The sequence below is a fragment of the Triturus cristatus genome, chromosome 2_1, assembly GCF_964204655.1.
Source record: "Triturus cristatus chromosome 2_1, aTriCri1.1, whole genome shotgun sequence".
Taxonomy (NCBI): domain Eukaryota; kingdom Metazoa; phylum Chordata; class Amphibia; order Caudata; family Salamandridae; genus Triturus; species Triturus cristatus.
The window spans coordinates 230067720-230093716 of record NC_140581.1 but is presented as its reverse complement, the minus strand read 5'-3'; the positions used below and the strand labels follow the sequence as shown (position 1 = coordinate 230093716).

The following is a 25997-nucleotide window of genomic DNA, read 5'->3' as shown; positions in this document are numbered from 1 at the left end:
ATGAGGGATTGTGGTCAATCACAGTCCATTTGAGACTGTCAGGGGAATGGTTGTGTTCCAGGAAATGATTCTGCAGTTTAGTCTGTGTTTTCTTGCACCGTATTGTACTCTTATGTTCTCCGATGCGGGTTTTGACAGGTCTTGTTGTCATGCCTATGTATCGGAGTCCGCACGGGCAAGTAATCAGATAAATGCAGTTTTTAGTATTGCAGTTGGTGTGGTGTCTTAATTGCCAAGGTCTGGGAAGTCCCAGATCCAGCTCTTTCACAGGTTTTGTCTGGTGGCAGGTAGTACAAGAACCACATGGGAAATGGCCTACAACCGGGGGTAGTGCCCACAGGGTTTCTCGTGGTTTCCTGTTCTTTCTGGGGCGGGTATGCACCAGGATATCTCTTAGGTTCTGAGTGCGTTTGAACGAAAAGAGGGGGCAGGGACCGGGGTCAAAGGAACCAGTTTTGAGTATTTTCCAATGACGTTTCACTATCCTCTGGATGTTGTTTGAGAGAGGGGTGAAAGATGTCACACATGTCAGTGCCGTGTTCTCTGATTTGGTCCTTGTTTCTAAAAGTGCATCACGGTTGTTATTCCTAGCCCTTTTGTGAGCTGTTTTAATGATGCTGGTGGGATATTTCCTGGTTACAAGATTCTTTTTCAGGATGGCAGCTTGAGCTTCGAACTCATTGAGGGTGTTACAGTTCCTTCTCAATCTGAGGAACTGTCCTACTGGGAGGTTGTCCCTCAAAGCTTTCGGGTGGTGGCTCTGATAAAGTAGGAGGCTGTTCCTATCAGATGGTTTCTTGTAGTTCGTGGTTAGTAAGCAGCCATCTTTCAAGGATATAGAGAGATCCAGGAAGGGGATCGACTCGTGAGAGTGGGTACCTGTGAATTTGAGGAAAGGGTCGATCGTATTCATCCATGCAAAAAAGGCAGCGCATTCGTCTGTACTCCCCCTCCAGAATACAAGGATGTCATCAATATATCGCCGCCAAAGAAGGATGTTGTCTTGGAAGGGGTTGGTAGGATTTTGAATTTTGTCTTCCTCCAGCTTGGCCATGTATAGACAGGCCAGGCTCGGCGCAAATGTGCTCCCCATGCATGTGCCCTGTATTTGATGGTACAGTTTGTTGTTGAACTCGAAAAAGTTTTCTTTAAGCGCGAGTTGGGCACATTCGCAGATGAACGGTATGGGAGTAGTATATGGCCATGGATCGAGAGAGTGTAGAGCATCTTCTAGGACCATCAGAGTGTCGTCCTGGGGTATATTGGTATATAATGCTACTACGTCTAGGGTAACCAGAAGATCGATCGTGTCAGGGGAACTGAACTGTTGTATCAGATTAAGTACTTCCATGGTATCTTTCAAATAGGTAGGGGTTTTTTCTACGAGAGGTCGTAGGAAGAAATCACAGAATTTACTTAGTGGTTCTAATACAGAATTGATCCCTGACACTATAGGGCGGCCCGGGGGGGGGGTTGGTACCCTTGTGGATTTTGGGGAGACAGTAGAAGAATGGAGTGCGTGGATTGGTTTGATTGAGAAATGCAGCTTCATCATGTGAAATCCAATCTTCAGCTTCGGCCTCAGTGGTGATGTTCTGTATTTTAGTCATCAGGCGTTTCGTCGGGTCCACGTTGATAGGTTGGTAATATTGTATGTCGGCGAGTTGGCGTTCGCATTCTGCTTCATAGACATCCTTGTCCATGATGACGATGGCTCCACCCTTGTCAGCAGGTTTTAGAATAATTGACTGGTCGTCTGTGAATTGGGACAGGGTGAGTCGTTCTATTTTTGAGAGGTTGTCAAAATGGTGGTTGGGGGTCGTGTCGGCGACATCTTTCAGGACCGCCTGTTCGAAGGTGAGAACCTCATTTGGTGTCATGGCCGATGTGGGGGTGAACTTAGATTTGTTCTTGAGTCCAGTCCCTACTATGGGAGTTTCCGGTTTCCCTTCGAAGAAAGCTTTTAGTCGGATCTTCCTGAAGAATTGGTTGAGTTCCTGGTGAAGTCTAAAGTCGTCCTCTCTTGGGGTGGGAACGAAACCAAGGCCCTTGTCCAAGATTCTTTGTTCGTCCATTGTCAGAATTTTGGTGGACAGGTTGACTACGAGGGTTTGGGTGTTCTGCTCCTCAGGGTCATCTGTTCTTGGTCTTTCCAATGTACGTTCCTTGGTCCTGTTCTTCTTCTGCCTCTTCCTCTGCCCCTCCCTCTGTTTAGAAAAGGTGGGTTCTCGAATTGAAGGTACTGAGGCACTAGTGAGTTAGGACCTAGGTGGGGGTTCCACACAGGTTGAGGGCCCATCCAGGGTCCCTGATACACGGGTGGTTGGTATGGGACACCCGGGAAGCCTTGGAATAGTGGGGGAGGTTGAGATGTATTTCTGTATCCTCCACGGTATCTGGGTTTCCTGTTCTCATAGCTTGAATTGCTATTAGAGGAATTGGATCCTGATGAGTAGATGCTGCTGGCATCGTCCGATGTTTCAATAGTTTGAAAGACATAGTCTTCCTTAGTGTACGGGTAAACCTTCTCCTTGTCAAATCGTTTTACGTCCTTTTGAAGTTGGTTGATTTTCTGTTTTGTGAGATATTCCTTATGTTCGTTCATCTCTTGGTTAATCTCAGACAGGCGAGACTTAAATGTCGTGATAGAAATGCCTGTCTTTAATCTATTTTCAGAGAGAGTGATCTGTATCAGAAGTTCATCTGATAGGCGTTTGGCTGTGTTTATAATGAGTACCAGCCAGTCTCTGGTGCACTTCCATGAGATGCGAGACCATTCTCGTCTAAAGGTGAGATCTTCTAAAAAGATTCTTGGTGCCAGGGAAATAAGAAGACCATTTGGAGCGATGTTGGCTCTGAGATATTCGGTCATGATGGTGCCGTGCAGAGCGGTCTTAATCTGTAGTCTTCTCAAAGTTTGGAGAGATTTCCAATCGTCATCTCTACTCCCAGATGGGAGATTACCATCTTCTGCTAGTAAAGAGGGTGCCCTCAAAATTTCTGCTACTGTTTCGTCATCGAAACAGAGACCTGGGTCTTCCATGGTATATACCGACAGAGTTGATAGAACCACTAGTCTTTCTTGCACCCGCCCCCCTCCCCTGGCATGTGGCACAACCATGATGCGAGTATTTCTCCGCACCGACTCGTTTTGATACCAGGGACATGTATTACGCCCCCTGGAGATGTTGTTGACCACTTCATTTTGCCTCCCCTTTTTTGTCTCCCTGTCCCCTTTTTCTCCTCCCTTTCCTTTTAGGTTCGCTCATAGGGACTCGAATAAAACGTGATCCCTATACTATGGACATATAGGATACATTCTGACCTATATCAAATTTTGTTACCACTTTCCTTTTGGTCCTGACGAAGCGCTACGGATCCGTTAGGGACCGCTGGGAAGCGCGAAACATGTTGACCACCCACCTCACGTTCTCACTCTCACTCTAACTTTATCACATACGGGTCGAGAGTAACAGAACTATCTACCTTTCCCCTACCTTTTTAGAGTGCTATTTAGGCACCACTCCCCGTTAGATTTTAACCAGACCCGCAGGACCCATTAATAAACCGTTTGGGGTTCCTACAGGTCTTTTTAGCCTCACCACACCACCCACCATCCCCACACACCCGCACGCACAACTACGGCTACTCCAGTAAAAAGATCTCCGACAGAGAGCCCTCCTGAAGGGCCCGTGAGGGACTGCAGCGCCACCCCCACGAGGAGCAACGCCCGATGATGATGCTTTGCACCCGCAAGGGTGTGTGAGGGCACTTGGAAATCCACCCAGGAGTATCTGGCCTACACGTTAGACATCACCGCGAACCTTCACAATCACCATTATTTTCCCAACCCCCCAGCAGTTCACCACTTTGGGACTGCCCACCATAGGAACTGGCACCATTTTGTGTATTTAGCTAACTTAGGAGCGCTGGTACAGGACCTCCTTCTTAACTCCTGCTTCTGGTCCCCCCCTCTCAGTGTGTTTACGACTTACTATAACTCGTGCCTTAAGGTAACTATAACTCACAACATCACCATGAAAAGTGTTGTCATCAATGATGTCATTTTGAATGCTGCAGTGATGATATCAGTTATGTCATAGATATGTCATGAGAGATATGATACATGGGGTAATTATCAGTGCATGGAGAGGGCGCAAGTTACAGTTACCTTACGGCACATGTTCTAATTACTTGAGGACTATAACTGGTGAATTTCAGTGCTTTTGTTAGTTAAAAACAGGATGTTTTAACTGACATTCATTTCAGTACAACGTCCCTTCAACCTTTATTTTTTTTCAGTGAATTTCTAAGAGTTTTTTTTTTAATGCAAAGTAAGATATTATTACCATATCTAACTATAACGTCACTTTAACCTTTAAGTTTTACTGTGAATTTTTATAGCTTTTTTTAATGCAAAGTAAATGTAAAGTAAAAAGGTAACATTTTATTACCACACAACGCCAACTCCATGCCATGTTCAGCTTTCGGACCTGCAATCAGCCCCTCACAGGCAAGCAACTCCACACCGCTCACAGCCCTCTGGCATGCATAGCCTGGAGTTGGTCTCTCAGTTCCTGGCCGTACTTAGGCAGACGTACCGATTTGTCAAAGAGTCGCAATATCAAAATATAAAAGGTGGGCCTATTGGCTTTTTCAAGGGGGTGAAAATATCAGTATATATAAATCAGATCTATCATCTTCCTCCAAAATCACCAATATTTTTACTCAGATGTATATTTACACAATGCAGAGTTTGATAATAGTGATTACAACAATGTTTAATAATAAAAAACATCAACATGTCTGACTTTTCATTGTTTTTGTTGTTGCATTTTGTGAGCTGAAAAATGTTAAAAGAAAAATAATCAGAGAATCGTTTTTTAAAAATATAAACAATCAATGTTTTGAGTCTTTCTTTTAACATTTTTCAATCTGCAAAAAATGCAATCTTAAAAATGTTTACCACATGGCCTTACACTCCAGCTGAAAAGTATAGACATGCCGCTAGGAGTGTTTTTGAAAAATATGTTAAGTTCTCTTGGGGTCCTGGATTAAATGACCCAGGAGACTTATTGTTTGGGGGCTTCTCTACTCCATGCAGCTCCTCCGCAACATTAAAAATGTTTTTGTGGTGCCCCTGCCCCCTTTAGGGACATCAACAAGCTAAAATAAATAAACCAATATGAAGAGCCCTTGCAGGGCAATATGGAGTGCTACATCCAGGAAGCGTGAATAATAAATGAGCCGCTACTGCTGCTCATTTCTTCTTCTACTTTTTTTTTTACATTTATTTTGGGTATCCCGGTGCCCACCCTGGACACCTTTTTTTTAATTATTTTGGGAGGGGGCCATAGGGCCCCCCTCCCGAGCCTTTAAATGCCTTTGTGATCCAATCCACCCATGGCATACTTATTTATTGAGTGGAGGGGGGCAAGCGCCCCCTCTTCTTGCATTTAAGGGCCCCATGGGACCCCATCCCTGGGTCTGTATTTTCTTTCTGAGGGCAAAGGGTGTGTGGCCCCTCCTCATGAACCTAAACAGGCCCCAGGGGCCCCTACTCGGGGGCCTTTTCTTTTGTAAGAGGAGGGGGCATGTGGCCCCCATTCCTGAGCCTTTGCGGCCCGGGGAAAGCCATGCCCTCGGGCCTAATGTGGGTGACACAGTACCACCCAGAAAACCCATAACACACAATGTTGGGAGCCATGGGAGGAACCCTTTGGCAATTGTGTTCCCCTGCGTGCACCCATCCTGGGTGCAGCAGGAGCCAGTAAACCTCAACCGGCATGAGCACATTGTTTTCTCTGCTATCGCTAGGTGGGAGCAATCTCTGTATCCCTCCCCGCAAGAGAGGGGCAGGAAACAAAGGTCGTCTCCCATCCGCTGGGAGCATTTTTGCAGGACCGTCTGGGTGGGAGCAGACAGATTTTCCATGCCTACACTCTTGCAGACAGGGAATTCTGCCCTAGGTGGTGGGTTCCCCCCGGAGACAACAAAGGAGCTGGTCCTGGAGATGGGGTCCCGAGGCTCGGGAGAAGGGCTGTGTGCCCCCTCCCCTTTCAGAAGTATGGGATGGGGTCGCCAGGCTGTAATCGGCTTGGAGAGGGGAGTCGAACACACCCCTTTCTCATTGCAAAATTTGTCAAGCCCCAAGTGATGGGGCCCTTGGGGCTGCAATCAGCTCGGGAGGAGGGCCCCACGAATGCCCCAAATCTCCCCATAATGTACTGTGATTGACACCAGGGCCCTGGCCCACCCCAGGGGTCATTTTAATTACAAAATGAATGGCAGAAGCCCTTTGGGATTGTCTTTTGCCGTGAGTCATTTGAAAGAATTATAGAAAACAGGTTCATGAGAAAAGACCAGGTTTCCTTAAATCGGCTTTAGTCAGAATCACAAACTCTGTAATATTTCAATCACAGTGCAATTATAAAATGGCACCAAAATACCAGGCGGTGATTATTTTCACGGGGAAAGAGTCATTGACGGTCAACAATCACCTATGCGTGTTGATATACTTTTATGATGGTATTCATTAGACAGCCACCTGGGTTCCAGGTATCCAAGTCCGCTATTATATAAAAAAAAGGCCCTTAAGTAAAGTGGCGCAACACAAAATGATACTCCCCCAGTAGAATATGAAGTGGGGCCCCTGGATTTATCGCACCTGACAGACATTCATTGGCCTTGGACTGAATGGAGCTACCCCTTAAAGTTTGGGGTCCCTAGTAACTTAGAAGCCCCAGGGCCGCAGGACCAGACCTGATGATGCAGGAAACTTTGATCTGCTCATCAAATCCACATTGAGAGGTTGAACAGTGGAAATGTGTACTTGTACTTCAGTTGTCATCATGGGAGGAGGGGGTAGTAGGTGGCCAGTGTTTAGACAGAGTTCAGAGATTGGTTACAAATTTTGTTCACAAGGCTAACCCTCCAGTTCCGTTCAGGGATCAACGTCAAAGAACGCTTGACTCCAAAGCATCATGGAAATTTCAGGCCAGGCCCAACCTTCTATTGGTGATCTTACCTAAACGGTGGTGAGTGTGCCTTATCCTCTCACATTGCAGAACTAGTCAATGTGCAGGGGTGTGTCAGCAGACAGCCAATGGGACAGCAGCATCTGGGGATCATTTCACAAATTGCCACTCTGCGCTCAGGTACCCAGAACTCTTACCATCAGTGTTGAAGACATCTCATGTCAGTGGTACAGAGTGGCTGGAGATTTCACCTAACCAGTTCACAAGCAAATATAATCACAGGTAAACTGCACACAAGCTCGAATGCTTTGCACAGTTGCATCAATAGCAAGCGAATTGTGAAAGTCACTTGCGCAGAAATGGTGTGGTAATTAAGTTTGCTGCTTTTCAAAGGGGACATTGATGATGGTCAACCAGCAGCACAGAATACGGCATTAACTTTTAAGGATAGCGTCTTCTTAAAGAGGCACTGGATTTTAAACTATGACATCATCGTTAACCGCATCCCATGAGATGGTTAGGCCACACAGGAGAGGGGGATTCAATTAGGTCATTTGATCCACCCTCTTTTTGTCTGAATATAGAATGCTACTATCAGTAACCCAAATAATATTTTTAAGCAGTAGTATTGTAACTCCGCTCTTTTGGAAATTGAGTTTAGAATGAATCAGACACTTGAATAATCCCTGGTCCTATTTCTTTTGCTGTAAAAAAAACAAAACCTCACTTATCTTTCTTTGGTGTATGGTCTTGATTTTAAGGAGCAAAATGACAGAAGCATTGACCGCTATGTTAATGTAAAATTCTGCAATGTGGCAGGACTGAACTCCACTGTCAGTGGTAGGGTTCCTTACCTGCCTTCTTTCTTCTGCGTCCAGGTACATGCTGAACCTGTGGAACAGAAGGCTCGCACAGCTCACAAATATGTGGACCATGTTGAGCACAAGTTGTGCATCTGGTACAATCATCAATTGGGGTGGGCGGAATTAGCGTGGTCGCGCTACGCAAAGCTCAGCGAAACAGTAAAAAATCTCCGCGGGCACCCAGAGTTCCGCGAAAACACGGAATTGCTTGTTCCGCCTGTCTGCGATGTTTTTTTCCTGTTTGCGAACGCTGTTTGCGTGCTTGGGGGAGAAATATCTTGCGAACACGCATTTTGAAAGCGCAAACAAGCAAAAAATCCCGCAAAGCCCCGGAATTTTTGGCAATTCCGCGTTCTCTGCGGAACGCGAAATTACCCAAATTCTGCAAATTCCGCGAGCGGAACAAAATTTACCGCACAGGCCTACAATCAATATTATATTTCGGGTTATGAAATTTGCATACAGACTGCCATGGAAGCTAGAAGCATTTAAATAACGAACAAGCAGAGACCGGCCCTGACCTTATAACCCATGAAACCATCAGAGACAAAACAGGGAAGGTTGTGTCGCACAGATTGAAATTTCTTCGTGGTGTCACTATGAACTACACTGAGTGAAATTATTGAGTGAGGATACTTTCACTCTGACCAGGGTTCTTCATTCTGCTGAAATTTAGGTGCATTGCCTGCTGATTGAAAACATGGGCATTAACTTTGCTAAATGTGAATCTTAATGGATGTGTAAATCAAGCAAGCAGGTTTAGACAGGCTGCCTTCACTTGTGGCATATGAGGTCTGTATAATACAACTATGCGATCTTGCAGAAGAAAGGTTTTTGGCAATTGTCACTAATAAAACGGGCTGATTAGGGATCTCCTACTGATGAAAAAGCAGCTATTGATCACTGAAAACCGTACCAGCTCCCATTCTCATTGATTCATATTTCTTGGCACTACTATTTTTTAATCAAGACATTATGTATTCCCTCATTAAAAGATATAGATGAGTAGAGGTATTTAAATCAACAAAACCGTTATCTTGACACTAAAATTTTTACAGTGATTTCTTTTCATTCTTGTCTGGGGTGGGTTTCTCTTGAGGTTGAAGCTTCTTTCACGACGTCCTAGAACAATTTTCAAAGACCGGCCTTGAGAGATTTTCTGGCAGATGTGCCCTTGACACTCGCTGTTTACAAACGCATTACTCAGTATTCTATGCACAAAATAATTCCAATTCAGGGGTCTGTCAAGTCCTACACAGCTAGAGGGGCAATAGCAAATACAAGTGAGTGGCTGTAAAATGAAATATATTCCAAAGGTAAGGTTTCATTTTCAGCTCTCTTCAGGGCTTTAAGTGAGATGAAAAAAACTGGGGGGTGGGGAGTCTCTCAAAGGGGCTTGGCCAATGTAATAAGGGCGTGGCTTAAAAACACGTAGGCTAAAAATCTGTGCTTTAGCATAGTGTGCCTCTCGACTTGTATTTTGCGGTTTCTGTAATTGCATCCAGATATATGATACAACAAGTAACATCATACCTACAAGTCAGGACTATTAGCTTAGTCAATGGTTGTTAGTTGCGTAAGATAATTAAGCAGCAACTACGGCTTGTATAGAATATTGAAATAGCTTCCACTTAAAGCCCTGGTGGCACCATGACACTGTTGCTGCTCCTAAGTTTCAAAAAGAGAAGGGAAATCCAGAGAGAAAATGAATCTCTTTAAAGGATTTCCCTTCTCCCTAGAACACTCACCTGGCATGACGTCATAGTGAGAAGTGAGCAGTGTGAGCATGCTCACATCGATGTGCTGCTGTCACTGCAGTCCGGGAAAAAAACAGACAGCCTGTGCTAGGGCACAAAAGAGAGCCCGATAGAGACCCTTTTTGAGGTCCCCTTTAAAAAACTGCCGGTGCTCAGCACCGGTGAGACCCCGCCCACTTAAAGCCCTGGCTCTCATACAGTCCATGACACAACTGTACAGTTCAGGGCTTAACCACAATTGCCTATTGTTATATCAGAACAGAGCTTAATTTGAGCAGGCGGTTTCCTGTGCTCAGCACCGGCACTTAATCATCAACACGTTTTTCATGACCACCAGTTAAGGACACATTAATTTATGGTAGGCACGGGGAGATTACGTGATTTGCCCAGAATCAAGGGATGTTGAGCCGACGACAAGACTTGAACTTAGTTCCCAGCTCCGAAGTTGGCAGCTGTGGTCGTTACTCTACATTCTCTCCACACTTTCATAGTTAGCAGTTGGTTCTGTTTTAGGCGGCGCTGATAGGATAAATGGGCTGGTGGAAGCTCCCTCCTGACGAGAGCACCAGCACTTTAAAAAAAAAAATCTAATTAACCACTGTATTAGACTTATGTTTAAACACAAACCTATGACTTCTCAGGCGCAGTAGCGGCCTGTGCATGTAAGCAGGGCGGGGCCGTAGCGGGGTTAAAGTGACAAACGACGGGATAGGGAATGTAAAAATGTAAAATAAACCGCGCTTAACTGCATGGGCCGCCACTGCTCACACGCCTGGTCTTTAGAAGGACAATATGAGCAATCAGAAGCATGTACGCAGATCCTTCTCATAAAGTTTGAGAATGCAGCTGGAATCACACACACTTCACAATCTTCATCAGCACATACGAGAAACTTGAATAAGAGGGCAATGGCCATACCTATGAGGGTGTACACTTCTCCATTATATTCATTGGTATACCAATAAACTTTTTTTTTTTAAATCTAGAAACTATGACAGTGATGGAGGGAAAGTACAGTTAATATGAATAATCTCCAAGGGATGATGAAATGTACTTTGTGAAGTGTCTACATTCTTTGGTGATTCCATCTTCAAGAGTTGCCAGTTTGCAGTTTGATGCACCTCAGCAATAGCACATCATTTTGCTGTACTCATACTCTGTACAGAGCATCCACTAAACCACAATGATCTCAACAGCATTAGTATGGATTCACACCTGCCCATAATCCCCCCAAAAGCCAATAACCACAACCTCATGCCACCCTCTCATAGGTTAATTTTAAGCATACTCCGGACATGGTTTGGGGGTGTAATAGTACAGAATCCTGCTATCATGAAACTATACACTAATCTTCAAATGATAAAATATATCATGGGAACAGCACCCCTCCTGTACCAAACAGCCCCCTTCCAGTTACTCCCAGATTCTCCCAAAGCACATCAGGACACATGGCAGCAGGGTTCTAGCAAAAATTCCTGTCCCCACATGACCTTCGACTGAACCACGGGGCAAAAAACAGGGCAGTTCAAAATCCACCATTCTGTTAAGCAATACAGTTGAGGCCCAAATTCAAAGCATGCAACAATCACTCTAGAATCTTTTTTTATCAATATTTATATAAACATTTTGTTCTCGTTCCTAGCATAATGCTGCTCTTTTAGGACAAAGTTTAGGCCCAGCCTTACATGTACCGTGACTGAAGAACATTTCCATATCTATAGCCAGCATCCTGTCACCACAGTGCCTTACAATGTCCTTTTTATGGATTGTTGCTTTCATCACCAATGTGAGAGTGATCGAGCCTTGATAGTTTTGGTTCCCACACTCTGAAAGAATCTGCTTTTCAAGGTTTGTGATCCAGTAAATTACATAGAGACTGAGTAATAAACAGTTTTTCTGTGAGTTTCTGGGTTACTCCTAAATCTCCATAAGCAAGTTACACCTAGTCAAGGAACACATTAGCTAAATGTGGCACATGGTCTTTAGAAGAAACATAAGGATGGAGGTCTGAATCCCATGTCCTGGCCAATTGCTCACAACTAGGTCTCAGATTACATCTGTATTTATTCTCTGAGCTGTTTTTTACATAATCATAACCAAGAATATTACCTGCTGAGATGCTGCTGGACACTGGCCTAGCTTACTGCTCTGAAGACAATGACTTGTTCCTCTGTGCTTTGTAAATTTCTCGTTCCTTTTTGGTGTCCTCATGCTATGGCTCTTTCTGTTCATGAATTTTGGTTTGGCTTCTATAGCTACCTCTGTTCTGAATCCCTGAACAGACTTCCAGGTCCTGGTCCTTTGTTTGTTTGTTCCTTCTTTTTGCATACTTCTAATCCGAAATCCAGTTGCATATCGGATTTTCTATGCCCGTCTTGCTTTCAGGGACAGAGAGGACTTGTTTGTACATTCTGTACTATGTTTCTCTTGCTCCGCTATGGGTTTCTTACAATCCTTTCCTGCTTTTTCCCTAGACCGGATGTTGCAATATGTTACCCATGGTCTGTTCCCTCGCAGTTAGAACCCAGTTCTAATTTATCTCAAGACATGTTCCTGTAATCTGCCACTCTAGCTTTTCAGACTACAGTCCTGCTTCTCTCGCTTAGACTCCTATTCCTAAATTCGGTTTCCTGTGCAGAAGTCCTCCTCTCCTCTTGCTTTTGTTTTAACACCCTGTTATCATTATCACAGGGTGTCAGAGAATTCTGAGGTTGGTGCATCATACACAAACTCACATAAGCAACCATCCTTAATAAGGGCTGCTGCAAGGATATGTGAGAATGGTTAGTATGTTCATTACTGTGCTCTCTTGGTTGTAGACAGAATATTTTCCATGCAGCATGCAAACGGTTATTCATGGTGTTACTCAGTCTTTACTAAGCACTGCACATTTATGCTGTCACTGCTATTCTCCTTGCACTATATATGTTGTTGCTCACTATTTGTGACCCAGTGTCTGCCTAGTGTTCACATTCCATTCAGCTCCTGCCTTCTAGCATTGTCCGGTGCCTGTCCAATCTCCTTCTGTCTTCAGCTTTATTCTGGTCCTTACTCATTCAGGTTACAGGCACTCCCTAACATATGCTACAATTCCTGATCTCAAATTACCTTGTCCAACAGAGAAAAAGCTCGCCATATTAGCCAACCCATTTGCTACAGATTAATTCTTCGTTTTTGTGGTAAAACCCCTAATATAATAGCTGATAGATTACTGAAGAAGCTCTTGGTAGCATAGAGCCATATACCTTCGGCATTTCCTGACATGTAGACTCAATTATCCATACTTCGGTTCTTCCCTGCCCCTACATCATAGCAATCCCATGTTTTCCCAGTTGTAAACCCAGTGCTACAAATTTTTGGTTGTGCGTGGGAGCCTCTGACATACCCTTGCCTACATACCCACAGGACCTCGAACAGGCCGCTGCGACACAATAGCAGACTTCATCGCCCCACTCGCCACTGAATCAGAGCACTTCATCTTCCTAGGAGATCTCATCTTCCACCTGGACAACCCACAGCCACCAAATCTACAGAACTCCTGGAATTAATCGACCTCACTCTTCACTTCCAGCAAGAGAGTCAAATACAGCCATACCATGGAACTCACCTGGACTGAACATTCCATCGTCCACTTCACAGTCGCAGGACCACACCCAACCACCCCCACTTCTCTCAGCACCTCCGCCAGCAGCTAGAGCAAAGCCACACCAAACCAATAGACAGATGAATTCAATGGACAGATGCCCCCAGCCCAACATCTCAACCAACGTCAAACAGGCAGTCAAGAACTTCAGCTCCAGGATCACAAATGCTGCACAGGAGCTGCTGGTAAACTCCAGAACTCAGCACAGCGAAACACAGATGCAAACAACTAGCGAGGAGATGGTGCTCCAGCAGAGATGACACAGACTGAGCCAACTTCAAGTTTGCCCTCAACAAATACCACCATCAAGTCAAAGACACAACAAAGGGAGCCCTTGCAGACTGTATCAGGCCAGCACCAACTACACCATGGAACTCTTCGCCTTCAACAGAGAGTTCTCCTGCCCATCAGCCACCAAAATCTCAATCCCTCCCTCACAGGACCTCTGCAACACTAGAGCAAATCATTTCCACAACAAGATATTTACAATATACAGAAACCTCGACTCCAAAACCACTGACGACCTCAGCCTCCCCACTCCCACGGAGACCATCCCGACCACCATCTCACCACTTGTGCAAAGCTCAGCACACAAGACACCACAGCAATTATGAACGCCATTCACTCCGGAGCACCCTCCGACCCATGCCCACTGCTTTTTCAACCTCAGAAGCGTAGCAATCAGCCACCAAGTCATCACCATCCTCAAAGCATCCATCGCCACAGCCACCTTTCCTGACTCTTGGAAACACACAGAGGCCAGACCTCTCCTCAACAAATCCTCTGCAGACCCCAGCAATCTCCAGAACTACCGGCCCATCTCGCTTCTCCCTTTTCCCGCCAAAGTCCTGGAGAAGGCCATCAACCTCCAACTCACCAAACATCTGGAAAGGAAAAATCTGCTAGATCCCTCCCAATTCAGTTTCTGAGCCAACCATAGTACCGAAACTGCCCTGATCACCATAACAGATGACGTCCGCACCCTACTCGACAGAGGGAATTGGCTGCCCTGTACTTCCTCGACCTCTCCTCAGCCTTCGACACCAAATTTCACCACACACTCATCATTAGACTGCACCAGATTGGAATCAAAGAAGACACTCTCAGATGGATGGCATCTTTTCTCACAGGACGCATGCAAAGAATCAGTCTCCCCCTTTGTCTCGCAACCAAAGAACACCCTGTGTGGCTTCCCTCAAGGTTCATCACTTCGTTCCAGTCTCTTCAACATCTACATGGCGCCACTAGCAGAGATCATCAGAACCCATGACATCAACATCGTATCCCATGCTGATGACATGAAGCTTGTCCTCTCACTCTCAGCAGACCCTACCACAACGAAGAACAACTTTCACAACTGCATGAAGAATTTCCAGGCCTGGATTAAGGACAACTGTCTCAAATTCAACATGGACAAAACCAAAGTGCTGATTTTTGGCAGCCACGCCTCTATCTGGAACGACACCTGGTGGCCAGTGGAACTCACTCACCCCTTTACCGAAAGACCACATCTGCAACCTCGGAATAATGCTGGACAGCAAACTTTCCATGAAACAGATCGACGCAATCTCCCCAGCCTGCTTCCACACTTTCGGCATGCTCCGCAGAATATTGAAATGGCTCCCCACAAGCACCAGAAAAGCAGTCACGCAGGCCCTAATCACCAGCCGCCTGGACTATGGCAACACACTCTAAGCAGGTACCACCAGCAGACTCATGAGAAGACTCCAGACGATACAGAACGATACAGCCAGGCTGATCCTCAACCTGCCCACAAGGACCCACATCACCCAGCACCAGAGAACCTCCACTTGCTCCTCATCCAGAAAAGATGCCAATTCAAACTGCTGACTCATGCCTACAAAACCCTCCATGACCAAGGACCGGCATACTTGAACCAGCGCCTCAAATTCCACCAACCATTCAGGAACCCCCGCTCTGCCCACCTCGCCCTTGCATCCGCTGCAGCCCCACCAGAGGCCACTCCTTCACCCACCTCGCCTCCAAGTCCGAACCCCCCCTCTACCTCTGAGCTGCACCCTCGCTGACAGACTTCAGGAAGAAGCTCAAGACCTGGCTCTTCGAGTGAACCCAGAAGCCAAGCGCCTTTACAAGTACCAAGTGACTGATTGATTAATTCCTCAACAGGGCCATTAGCGATTTCACATTTAATTCTCATTCAGTCATTCCTTAATTATGTTTATTATCTCTTGCCAGTAAGAGTGTGTCTCGTGGCATACACACACCATCGTAGCACATACGTGTTTTGTTAATCCTAACTATACTTAAGGATTAAATATCTTCCACCATCAATTGCATTCATGTACTGTCTGTACGATTAGGATGTTGTTCCAGTGTTCAACTTCATTTCAAGTTCCATGATGTCTTAATTTTCCTGAACATAGAAAAGGTTGGTCTATGAAAAGAAAAGCCTGGACATATAGCTGGGGAAATACAGGTTGACCCTCCCAGTGGTGAATAGAGAGGAGACTACTGAAGATCTGATTTCCCTATATTCATGATCAAAGCAATAAATATGGTTTGAAACTGGGCAATGGTTATCTAGGTAATATATTACTTGATGTACTCATTATGCCAAGAGACAAATGTGCAACCTCGAGTTCCTCTATAGCCAGACTCTACATGTGCAGTCGCAAACGGCAGTTTTCCAATAAGAACACCACATCCTATGAACGGTGGAAGGGTTGCACGGACTCCATTTTAGTTAAATCATCAATTCAATTGCCTAGACCTTGTTCTATGTTGTTAGGAATTTTGAAGCCCATGTTTTTATTTGGGTTAAAGACGAACATCTTTAAATGGGGGATGATGGTTGTCTTCTGTGGATGTATAATTATATAAGTCCATAAATGCACAAACTGAGTTCATTACAACAATGGTCTTGTAATCTGTACAGTACACTAGGGAATGCCAAGACCCTCAGCTGGTAGAAAACTTTCCAGGAAAAGTAGAGATATATGTTGTCTCAGTAGAAAGAATTTTACATAAGTGTGCATATACTTACCTATGGTAACATCCACCACCTTGCTGTCTTGGTGTCCATGGTCATTATATACACGACACTGGTATACCCCTTGATCATCCTTTGCAACATAAGCAATCTGCGTACATATAACATAAAATAGCGTGTTTTATAGGGAAATGAGACAAAAACATATACAATTTTTTTTGATCATATAAAATGTTAATAAATCTGAACAGCAGATTTAAAGGCATTTACTACATAGGAAATGGAATGCATTAATAAAACATTGCGAAATATATATGCATTTAAAGATTTGTAGCTCCTTTCCCTCCCTCTGGTCTTCATGAAGAGACAATCATTTAGAATATGAGAGAACACCTAGATTTCTGGCATAAGTAGAATTTGACTGGTTATTCGGCAGGTGTTGGGGAGGATAGGGCCTTGACGGTACAGAGGGTATTCATTAGGTAGCAGTTTCTTTTTTTGAAGAATTGAGCATAAGAAAGCAAAGAGGCATTTGGTGTTGGGTAACAATAACACAGGCTGACGTTTTAGATTGAAAAAGAGTTGATAAGATGGGGAAGGAGAAGAAAACTTGTGTGACTATTAATTGTTTGAGGAAAGGCCCTCACAGGCTCACCCACACTTTTTGTTAGATTTAGTACTGGTTTACAGACTCTGAACACTGGGGCGATGATGTCCAGTGTAAGAGCTCTGGCCCTTAAAGAATAGGTGCAAATGGCTAATATCTGACTGACATAATTAACTTACCTATAAACCCCAGTGTATGGTACTCTGTGGACCCAGGGCCTGTAAATTAAATGTCACCAGTGGACTCTAGCGCTTACTGTGACAACACTAAAGTCATAAGTGAAAACCTGTGCTTAGTTTGTGAAAGAAAGAGTGCGGGTGTCTGAAGGCCTGCTCCAAAGCCAGTGGCCAATGCAATTAACTATGGGCAAGGCGTATTCCAAGGCTGGTAGTCTTTAATACACAACTAGACACGCCTTGAATCTTTTTCTCACTCATGCATGTCCCTGCTTTCTGTTTGTGACGGTTTTGCCATCTATTGCTTCCTCTGTCTTTCAGATCTGTGTGGTTTTCCCTCTCTTCCACTGACAAAATATCTCATGAGGAAAAATAAGAGCCCATCTCCAAAAATAAGGGTTAGTGCCTCCCACCAGCAACCACCAGCTCAAATTAAACATTGGTGAAAACCTATCTCTATGCCTGCCACTACAGCCAATCTGTGCAGGTTTTTCTCTGCAAATTCGACCAAGCAAAATAAACCTTTTGCCAGACACAGACCTGCCTTTTTAATACTTTTAATTCTCCCCTGAGGTAGGCCCTAAATGCTCATAGGACAGTGTGCCTGGTACTTAAAAAGATGGACACTTGTTCCTAATCTTTACATGTTCTGACATTTAAAAATGTCAGAAGTTGTTTTTCACTGTAGCATGCTGGCTCTACAATAGAAAAGCACTGGGTTAACATTATAACACCTTATAATGTATAACTTCGGTTTGGAAACAACTAGACCCATTATCTTAGGACTCAAAATAATAGGAATTTGAAATCCAGTTTGATGGTAAAGTTAGATTTTAAATTACAATTTAAAAAAATAACACTTTTAGAAAGTTGGCATTTTCCTGCCCAAGGCCTCTAGTAGCCCTTTCTGAGATAGTCTCTGTTGGAAACAGCCCCACTCCCACTCCGCAGGGTGGTGGAGGGCCTTCCCGACACAATGGGGTAGCTTGGCTCGAGTGGTCAGGAAACAGGCGCAGTGCTAAGCATACAATATACCCATACAATAACCATGCGTGCATCCGTTCCAAAAACGACTCTACACCGTAAAAATTATGAAAATATTCTTCTTTATCTTTTTCTCTTAGTTGCTGATTGGGAAAATAAATAACAATCGCAATATACAAATTCTTAAATAGAGCAGGTCAAATAAATATTTGCCGTTGCTGAAATAAATAGGGGTGATCATAAATAACAGGGCATAAATACAAGTGCAATATATACAGACAATTAAATACTTTGAGGTAATAAATACTGTACCAATAAATACTGTACCAATAAATACTGTACACCAACAAGTCCTGTGGACCTATAAATACAGTGCAGTATTAAATAGATAAGAACTTAATAAATACAGTTTCCCCAATAAATAATTAGAAGTATACAGTAACACTCATGAATCAGATGACACTTCAATACTTAAGGGCTGATTTGGCCCAGGCACAGCTTGTAGGGTGTGGAAGGCTTGGGGGGTCCTACTCCCTGGCTGAGGCAAAGGCTGAGGCCTAAACTGAGGTAGATCAAAGGGGGGAATTCCAATGCCCTGGCTTTCCTCTCCACACAGCCTCTCTAGGTTAGTCCCAGTTCACCCCAGGCACAGTCAGGTGGGTTTCAGCACCTCCCTAGCCCCTTAGAGTAGTCTCTCAGGTCTCCACAGGGCCTTAGGCGCCCTCTACTCCACTTACTGCCCTTTTCTGATGTTCCGACGCCGCTGGAGTCGTGTCGACGCCGTGAGGCGGTTCCGGTCCGGTCTCGGCGGCCTCGGCACAGTGTCAGTTCTTTGTCGACGCCGGTAGGCGGTTCCGGTCCGATGTCGGTGGCCTCGGTTCGATCTCGACCTCCGATTCGATGGCGTCGGGCAGTCTCTTCACGATGTCGACTTCGGGTGGCTCCGGTCCGATGGCGCTCTCGGCTCCGATGACGTCGGCCGGCCTGGCCTCGCTGTCGACTTCCGGCGACTCCGGGGTGCGATCCTCACCCCCGACCTCCGGTGCTCTTCCTCTCAGGTTCCGGGCGACTCCGGAGTGCGATCCTCACTCCCGACCTCCGGTTCACCTCTACCTCGATCTCCGACGACTCCGGAGGGCGGACTTCACCCTTCCGATGACGCCGCTCACTCGACCTCGGTTCACCTCCTTCTCGACCCTTGGTATTCCTCTCGACCTCCGCCGGCGCCCTCTTACGACCTCAGGCGGCTCCGGGTACGACGTCTGCTACCTCAGTCAGCGCCGCTTCTCCACCTCGGGCTCCAGGTCTTCGGCTACTCGACGCCAGGCTCCAGGGAAACCAGTTCTCAGGTCAGAATCTTGCTGCTTTCTTGGTTCTAAGGCCTGTTCCTGCTGTCCAGGTCCTTAGGATGGTGTTCTTCTGTCTTCTTCCCACACAGGGCTATAGGCTGGGATCCATCAGTAGGGACAAGTATCAAGGGTGGGTTTATGGACCCCACTCCAGGCACAAGTTTCCACCCCTGCTGCTTCACTCCTTCCTCCTTCACTGTTGTGCTCCTCTCTCTTCACCAGTCAGGTGCCAACTGCCAGCTCCAACTGCCAACTGCCTCTCTTATCCTCCCAACATTCTAAACCGCCTCCAACGGTCACAGGGTTCTGGAAGCTCCTGGAATGTTCTGGAAGGTGCTGGTAGGTTCCAGTGGATGCTGGTGATGTCATGGGAGGCCACCATTTTGTGCCTCAGGCCCTCAGACAGAAGTTTCAGGGGTAGCTAAAATGGTTCCCTGAATCTGTGGCAACACGAAAAAGTCTGGTGGTTCCCAAAAAGGAAAAATTCAAACAGGGTTTGAGGCAAAAGTGGGACAAAATAAATAATGATGAGGAGGGACCACCCAAAGGGCTGACAGGTCTAACACGCGTCCCCCCCAGCTGAAAGTGGGGAGAGCTACCCAACCCCTTGGGAGTTCTCATCACTAAGGCGGAAGTACCTTGAGAGACCGTCTGCATTGGCGTGGTCCACTCCAGGCCGATGTTCCACCTGAAAGTCCATCCCCTGTAGGGAAATAGACCACCTCAACAACTTGGGATTCTCCCCCTTCATTTGCATCAGCCAACGAAGGGGTCTGTGGTCGGTCTGAACGAGGAAGTGCGATCCAAACAGGTATGGCCGCAACTTCTTCAGAGCCCATACCACGGCAAAGGCTTCGCGCTCTATTGCACTCCACTTCTGTTCCCTGGGAAGTAGTCTCCGGGATAGGAAGACCACGGGTTGATCCAGGCCCTCTTCGTTGAGTTGCGATAACACTGCCCCAATGCCATGTTCTGATGCATCTGTCTGGACAATGAACTTCTTGGAAAAGTCTGGGGCCCTTAAGACCGGGGCCTCGCACATGGCTTTCTTCAATTTCTCAAAGGCTTGCTGACAAGCCTCCGTCCAGACTACCCGTCGAGGTTGTTTCTTGGACGTGAGCTCCGTGAGAGGGGCTACGATGGTACCGTACCCCTTCACGAAGCGGCGATAGTATCCCGTGAGGCCCAAAAATGCTCGGACCTCAGTCTGTGTCTTGGGGGGTTCCCAGGCCATGATGGCCTCGATCTTCGCCTGGAGGGGTTGCACCGTTCCCCTACCCACCAAGTGTCCAAGGTACACTACCGACCCCTGCCCGATCTGGCACTTGCTGGCCTTGATCGTCAATCCAGCTTGTCTCAGGGCCTGGAGAACAGCTTGCAGGTGACGCAAGTGATCCTCCCAGCTGTTACTGAAGACGGCTATGTCATCCAGATAAGCAGCAGAGAAACTCTCCATTCCGGTGAGGATCTGGTTTACCAGGCGCTGAAACGTGGCAGGTGCGTTCTTGAGCCCAAAGGGCATCACACAGAACTGGTAGTGGCCATTGGGCGTGGAGAAGGCTGACCTTTCCCTTGCTCCGTCAGTCAACGAGATCTGCCAGTACCCAGAAGTAAGGTCAAAGGTACTTAGATATTGGGCAGCTCCCAGCCGGTCAATCAATTCATCCGCCCTAGGGATCGGATGTGCATCAGTCTTTGTCACTGAATTCAGTCCCCGGTAGTCCACACAGAACCTCAGTTCTGGTTGGGCACCCGGTGGTGCAGCTTTCGGTACTAACACCACCGGACTAGACCAGGGGCTGCTAGAAGGTTCAATCACTCCTAGCTCCAGCATCTTAGTGACCTCACTATGAATGCTGGCCTTCACCTTGTCTGACATCCGGTAGATCTTGGACTTCACAGGTGGGCTGTCTCCTGTGTCCACGTCATGGACGCACAGGTGAGTCCTACCCGGGACAAGGGAGAACAACGAAGAGTACTGCCCCAGGACCTGGCGACAGTCCTCCTGCTGTTCAGGAGTTAGAGATGGGGAGAGAATCACTCCCTCCACCGACCCATCCTTCTCTTGAGACGCAAACAGATCAGGGAGAGGCTCGCTTTCCACGTCCTCTCCTCCGTCAGTCACCATCATCAAGATGACTTCGGGCCTCTCGTGGTGGGGTTTGAGGCGGTTGGCATGCAGCACCCGCAGGGGCTGACGAGGGGTCTTCAGGTCCACCAAGTAGGTAGCCTTACCCTTCTTCTCCAACACCTCAAAGGGTCCTGACCAGCGATCCTGGAGGGCACTAAGCTCTCCGGGTTCGATCATCCACACCTTCTGGCCAGGCTCCAACTCCACCGGGTGAGCATTGTGGTCATACCACGCCTTCATCACTGCTTGGCTGGCTTCCAGGTTGTCAGAAGCTTGCTTCCACAACTTAGCCATTTGGCTCCGGAAGGCCAGCATGTAGCTCACCACATCCTGGGGGAGCTTTCTGGGAGTTCTTTCCCATCCGTCTCTCACCAGGTTAAGAGGTCCACGTACAGGGTGCCCATACAGAAGCTCGAAGGGGCTGAAGCCCACTCCCTTCTGTGGCACTTCCCTGTAAGAAAAAAGTAAACAGGGTAGGAGGACGTCCCATTTCCTCCGCAGGCTTTCAGGCAGACTTCTGATCATGCCCTTCAAGGTTTTATTAAACCTCTCCACCAGACCATTGGTCTGGGGGTGGTAAGGAGTGGTGAACCGGTATGTCACTCCACACTCCTTCCACATTGCCCGCATATACGCTGACATGAAGTTGGTCCCCCTGTCGGACACAACTTCCTTGGGAAAACCCACTCGGGTAAAGATTCCCATCAGGGCCCTAGCCACAACAGGTGCTGTTATGGTCCTCAGAGGTATTGCCTCTGGGTACCGTGTGGCATGATCCACCAGGACCAGGATAAACCTGTGACCAGCTGATGTTGGTGGATCTAACGGACCCACAATGTCGATGCCCACCCTTTCAAAGGGGGTGCTAACGACAGGAAGTGGTTCCAGGGGAGCTTTCAGCTTCACCCCTGTTTTCCCACTGGCTTGGCAAGACACACATGTCCGGCAGTAGGTATCGGACGACACTTTAATCTGAGGCCAATAAAAGTGTGGGACAAGACGGGCGAAGGTCTTGTCTTGCCCCAGGTGTCCTGCCAAGGGGATCTCGTGAGCCAACTCTAAAAGGAAGGCTCGATAACGTTGAGGAACTACCAAGGCTCGTGACGATCCATGTAGGGGTGCCTTGGGTTCACTGTAGAGGAGGCCATCCTCCCAGTAAACACTGTAGTTCCCTTCAACGTTCCCTGCTGCCTGGGCTTCGGCCTGTCGCCTCAGCCCCTCAAGGGTAGGGCACTCCCTCTGGCCCTGGCAGAATTCCTCCCTGGACGGGCCTCCCTCCACGTGCCACTCGGCCGGGATGGGTAGGTCCTCCAGGTTGGTAACGTCCCCCTCCGCAGACTCCTGGTCCACCACCTCCGGTGGCCTATCCGTCCTACGGGGTGGAGACGCCGAGGCAGGCTCCTCCTGTCCTCGGTTCTTCCCTTGACTGGCAGCTGGCTGGGCCTTTGTTCCAGGCTCCAGCCGGAATGAACTCCCTCTTCGGGTAGTCGCGGACCTTGTGCTAACACAGGCCCAGTCAGGTGTACCCAGCATCTCGGTATGAGTCCGGTATTCCACCTCCTTCCAAGCGTTGTGCTCCATGTCATTGCCCAGCAGACAATCGACTGGCACGGCAGGGCTTACGGCAACCCGAAGTGAACCTGCAACCCCCCCCCCATTCAAAGGGAACCTCGGCCACTGGATAGTGACCTGTTCTGCCGTCAGCCATCGCGGCTGGGTGGAGTACATCGGGAATTACCTGCTCTGGAGACACCAGTTGACTACGCACCATAGTCATACTGGCTCCTGTGTCTCTCAGAGCCTCCCCTCTTTGGCCGTTGATGGTGATCCACTGCCCATACTTTGCGGTATTTGCGGGCACCTGGATCTTAGGAACCATCTCCCGTTCTCCCAGGGACACTAAAGTGACACCCGCCCACTCCCTTCCCTTAGTTAAGGGCATCTCCTCCCCGAGCACTGCACTAGCTACTCCGGGGGTCTTTCCTCCAGTGGGAGGGGGTGATCGTTTCTGACACTTCGGATCTCCTTTATAGTGTCCAACGCCACCGCACTCGTAGCAATGGACAACCCTTGGCTGCTGACTCTGGCCAGGATTAGGGTTTCTGGGTGGGTTAGCCTTAGAGGTGAATCCTGTTCCCTTCCCTTGGAAGTTATTTTGGGGGCCTTTGGAGAACTCCTTTTTCTTTTCCCCTCCTTCCTTCTTCTGGGGGGCGCCCTGTCCGGCCTTTTGAGTATCCCCTCCAGTCCCCCTTGTGGACACCCGGGTACTAGCCCAAATGTCCGCCTCCTCAGCAAGCTTCCGGGGGCTGGTCAGCTTGCTATCCACCAGGTGTTGCCGCAGTTCAGGGAAACATTTCTCGAGTAGGTGTTCCTTCAGTACTAGGTCAAACAACTCCTCGTAGTTTCTCACTTCACTGCCCTGAATCCAACCTTCCAGCGCCTTCTTTGCATAGTCCAGGAAGTCCACCCAATTCTGTGTGCCCAGTTTGTGACTACCCCTGAACTTCTGTCTATACTTTTCAGGTGTTAGTCCAAACTTTCTGATGAGAGCCAGTTTCATGGTGGGGTAGAGGGTCTGCTCATCCTCTTCGAGGGCCAATAAAGCATCCCTACCAGCTGGAGGCATGTACTTATACAATCCTCCTCCCCAATACTTCACTGGAACCCCATGGGCCCTCAACGAGACCTCATAGGCTGCTAGCCACTTGGCGATGTCATCACCCACCCCATAGCTAGCTACTATGTCCTTTGGCAGGTAAGGTTTGGATTCCCTGGTGACCTCTTGGTTTTGGCTGCCACCATTAGGAACAGTTGGTGCCCCAATTCTTAGGATCTGAAGCTCTATCTCTTTCAGTCTTATCTCATGAGCCATCCTCTCTTTCTCCGTTTCATGAGCCAACCTCTGTTCCTCTTTCTCCTTCTCCAGCTTTGCTAAATCCCATGTGAGCTGTCTTTTCTCTCTCCGATCTGCTAACTCCACGCTGGATAAGCCCCCGCTAGAGACAGTGCTGCCCTTCCTAGAAAGTGTCCTGGGCCCTGCTGACAGGTTCCCCACCTCAGGTTGGTACATCTCAGCCCCCTCGGGGTTAGGCTCTCCATCCCTGTCTTCCTCCTCAGCCTTGCTTTCTCGGCGTGCCTCCCCCCAAGCCCTTAAGCTGGTTTGGAGTGCACCCTTCTTTGCTCCTGGGGGACAGTACACCCCCTCCCGCTGGCAAAACTCCCTGAGTTGGGCCACAGTGTACGTTTCTAAATCTTCCAGTACAAACTCCATCTTGCCCACTCAGGTTAGAGGACAGGTTTTGTGCAGTAACAATGCAGGGGGGTACCTTTAGTAATACCTCCTCCCACCACCAGAGTAAATTTGGAAAAAACAAAAACCCACAATTTGGAAGGCCGCTGTGAGAAAACTCCCGGTGTAGGCCTATGGACTACCCACAGTTATTGTTGAGTATATGTAGGCACAGCTCTATCCCACCACTGAACACCAATTTATGTTGGAAACAGCCCCACTCCCACTCCGCAGGGTGGTGGAGGGCCTTCCCGACACAATGGGGTAGCTTGGCTCGAGTGGTCAGGAAACAGGCGCAGTGCTAAGCATACAATATACCCATACAATAACCATGCGTGCATCCGTTCCAAAAACGACTCTACACCGTAAAAATTATGAAAATATTCTTCTTTATCTTTTTCTCTTAGTTGCTGATTGGGAAAATAAATAACAATCGCAATATACAAATTCTTAAATAGAGCAGGTCAAATAAATATTTGCCGTTGCTGAAATAAATAGGGGTGATCATAAATAACAGGGCATAAATACAAGTGCAATATATACAGACAATTAAATACTTTGAGGTAATAAATACTGTACCAATAAATACTGTACCAATAAATACTGTACACCAACAAGTCCTGTGGACCTATAAATACAGTGCAGTATTAAATAGATAAGAACTTAATAAATACAGTTTCCCCAATAAATAATTAGAAGTATACAGTAACACTCATGAATCAGATGACACTTCAATACTTAAGGGCTGATTTGGCCCAGGCACAGCTTGTAGGGTGTGGAAGGCTTGGGGGGTCCTACTCCCTGGCTGAGGCAAAGGCTGAGGCCTAAACTGAGGTAGATCAAAGGGGGGAATTCCAATGCCCTGGCTTTCCTCTCCACACAGCCTCTCTAGGTTAGTCCCAGTTCACCCCAGGCACAGTCAGGTGGGTTTCAGCACCTCCCTAGCCCCTTAGAGTAGTCTCTCAGGTCTCCACAGGGCCTTAGGCGCCCTCTACTCCACTTACTGCCCTTTTCTGATGTTCCGACGCCGCTGGAGTCGTGTCGACGCCGTGAGGCGGTTCCGGTCCGGTCTCGGCGGCCTCGGCACAGTGTCAGTTCTTTGTCGACGCCGGTAGGCGGTTCCGGTCCGATGTCGGTGGCCTCGGTTCGATCTCGACCTCCGATTCGATGGCGTCGGGCAGTCTCTTCACGATGTCGACTTCGGGTGGCTCCGGTCCGATGGCGCTCTCGGCTCCGATGACGTCGGCCGG

General features: G+C 47.4%; 1 protein-coding gene across 4 annotated transcripts in view; it reads right to left on the bottom strand.

The window, feature by feature from the left end:
* Positions 1–25997, bottom strand: part of MALT1 (MALT1 paracaspase) — a 597152-nt gene that overhangs the window by 251307 nt on the left and 319848 nt on the right. For all 4 annotated transcript variants that reach the window (XM_085630418.1, XM_085630393.1, XM_085630403.1 and 1 more), the window contains exon 6: positions 16266–16362. In XM_085630418.1, the coding sequence (XP_085486544.1) occupies positions 16266–16362 (97 nt within the window). The remainder of the gene's footprint in view (positions 1–16265; positions 16363–25997) is intronic.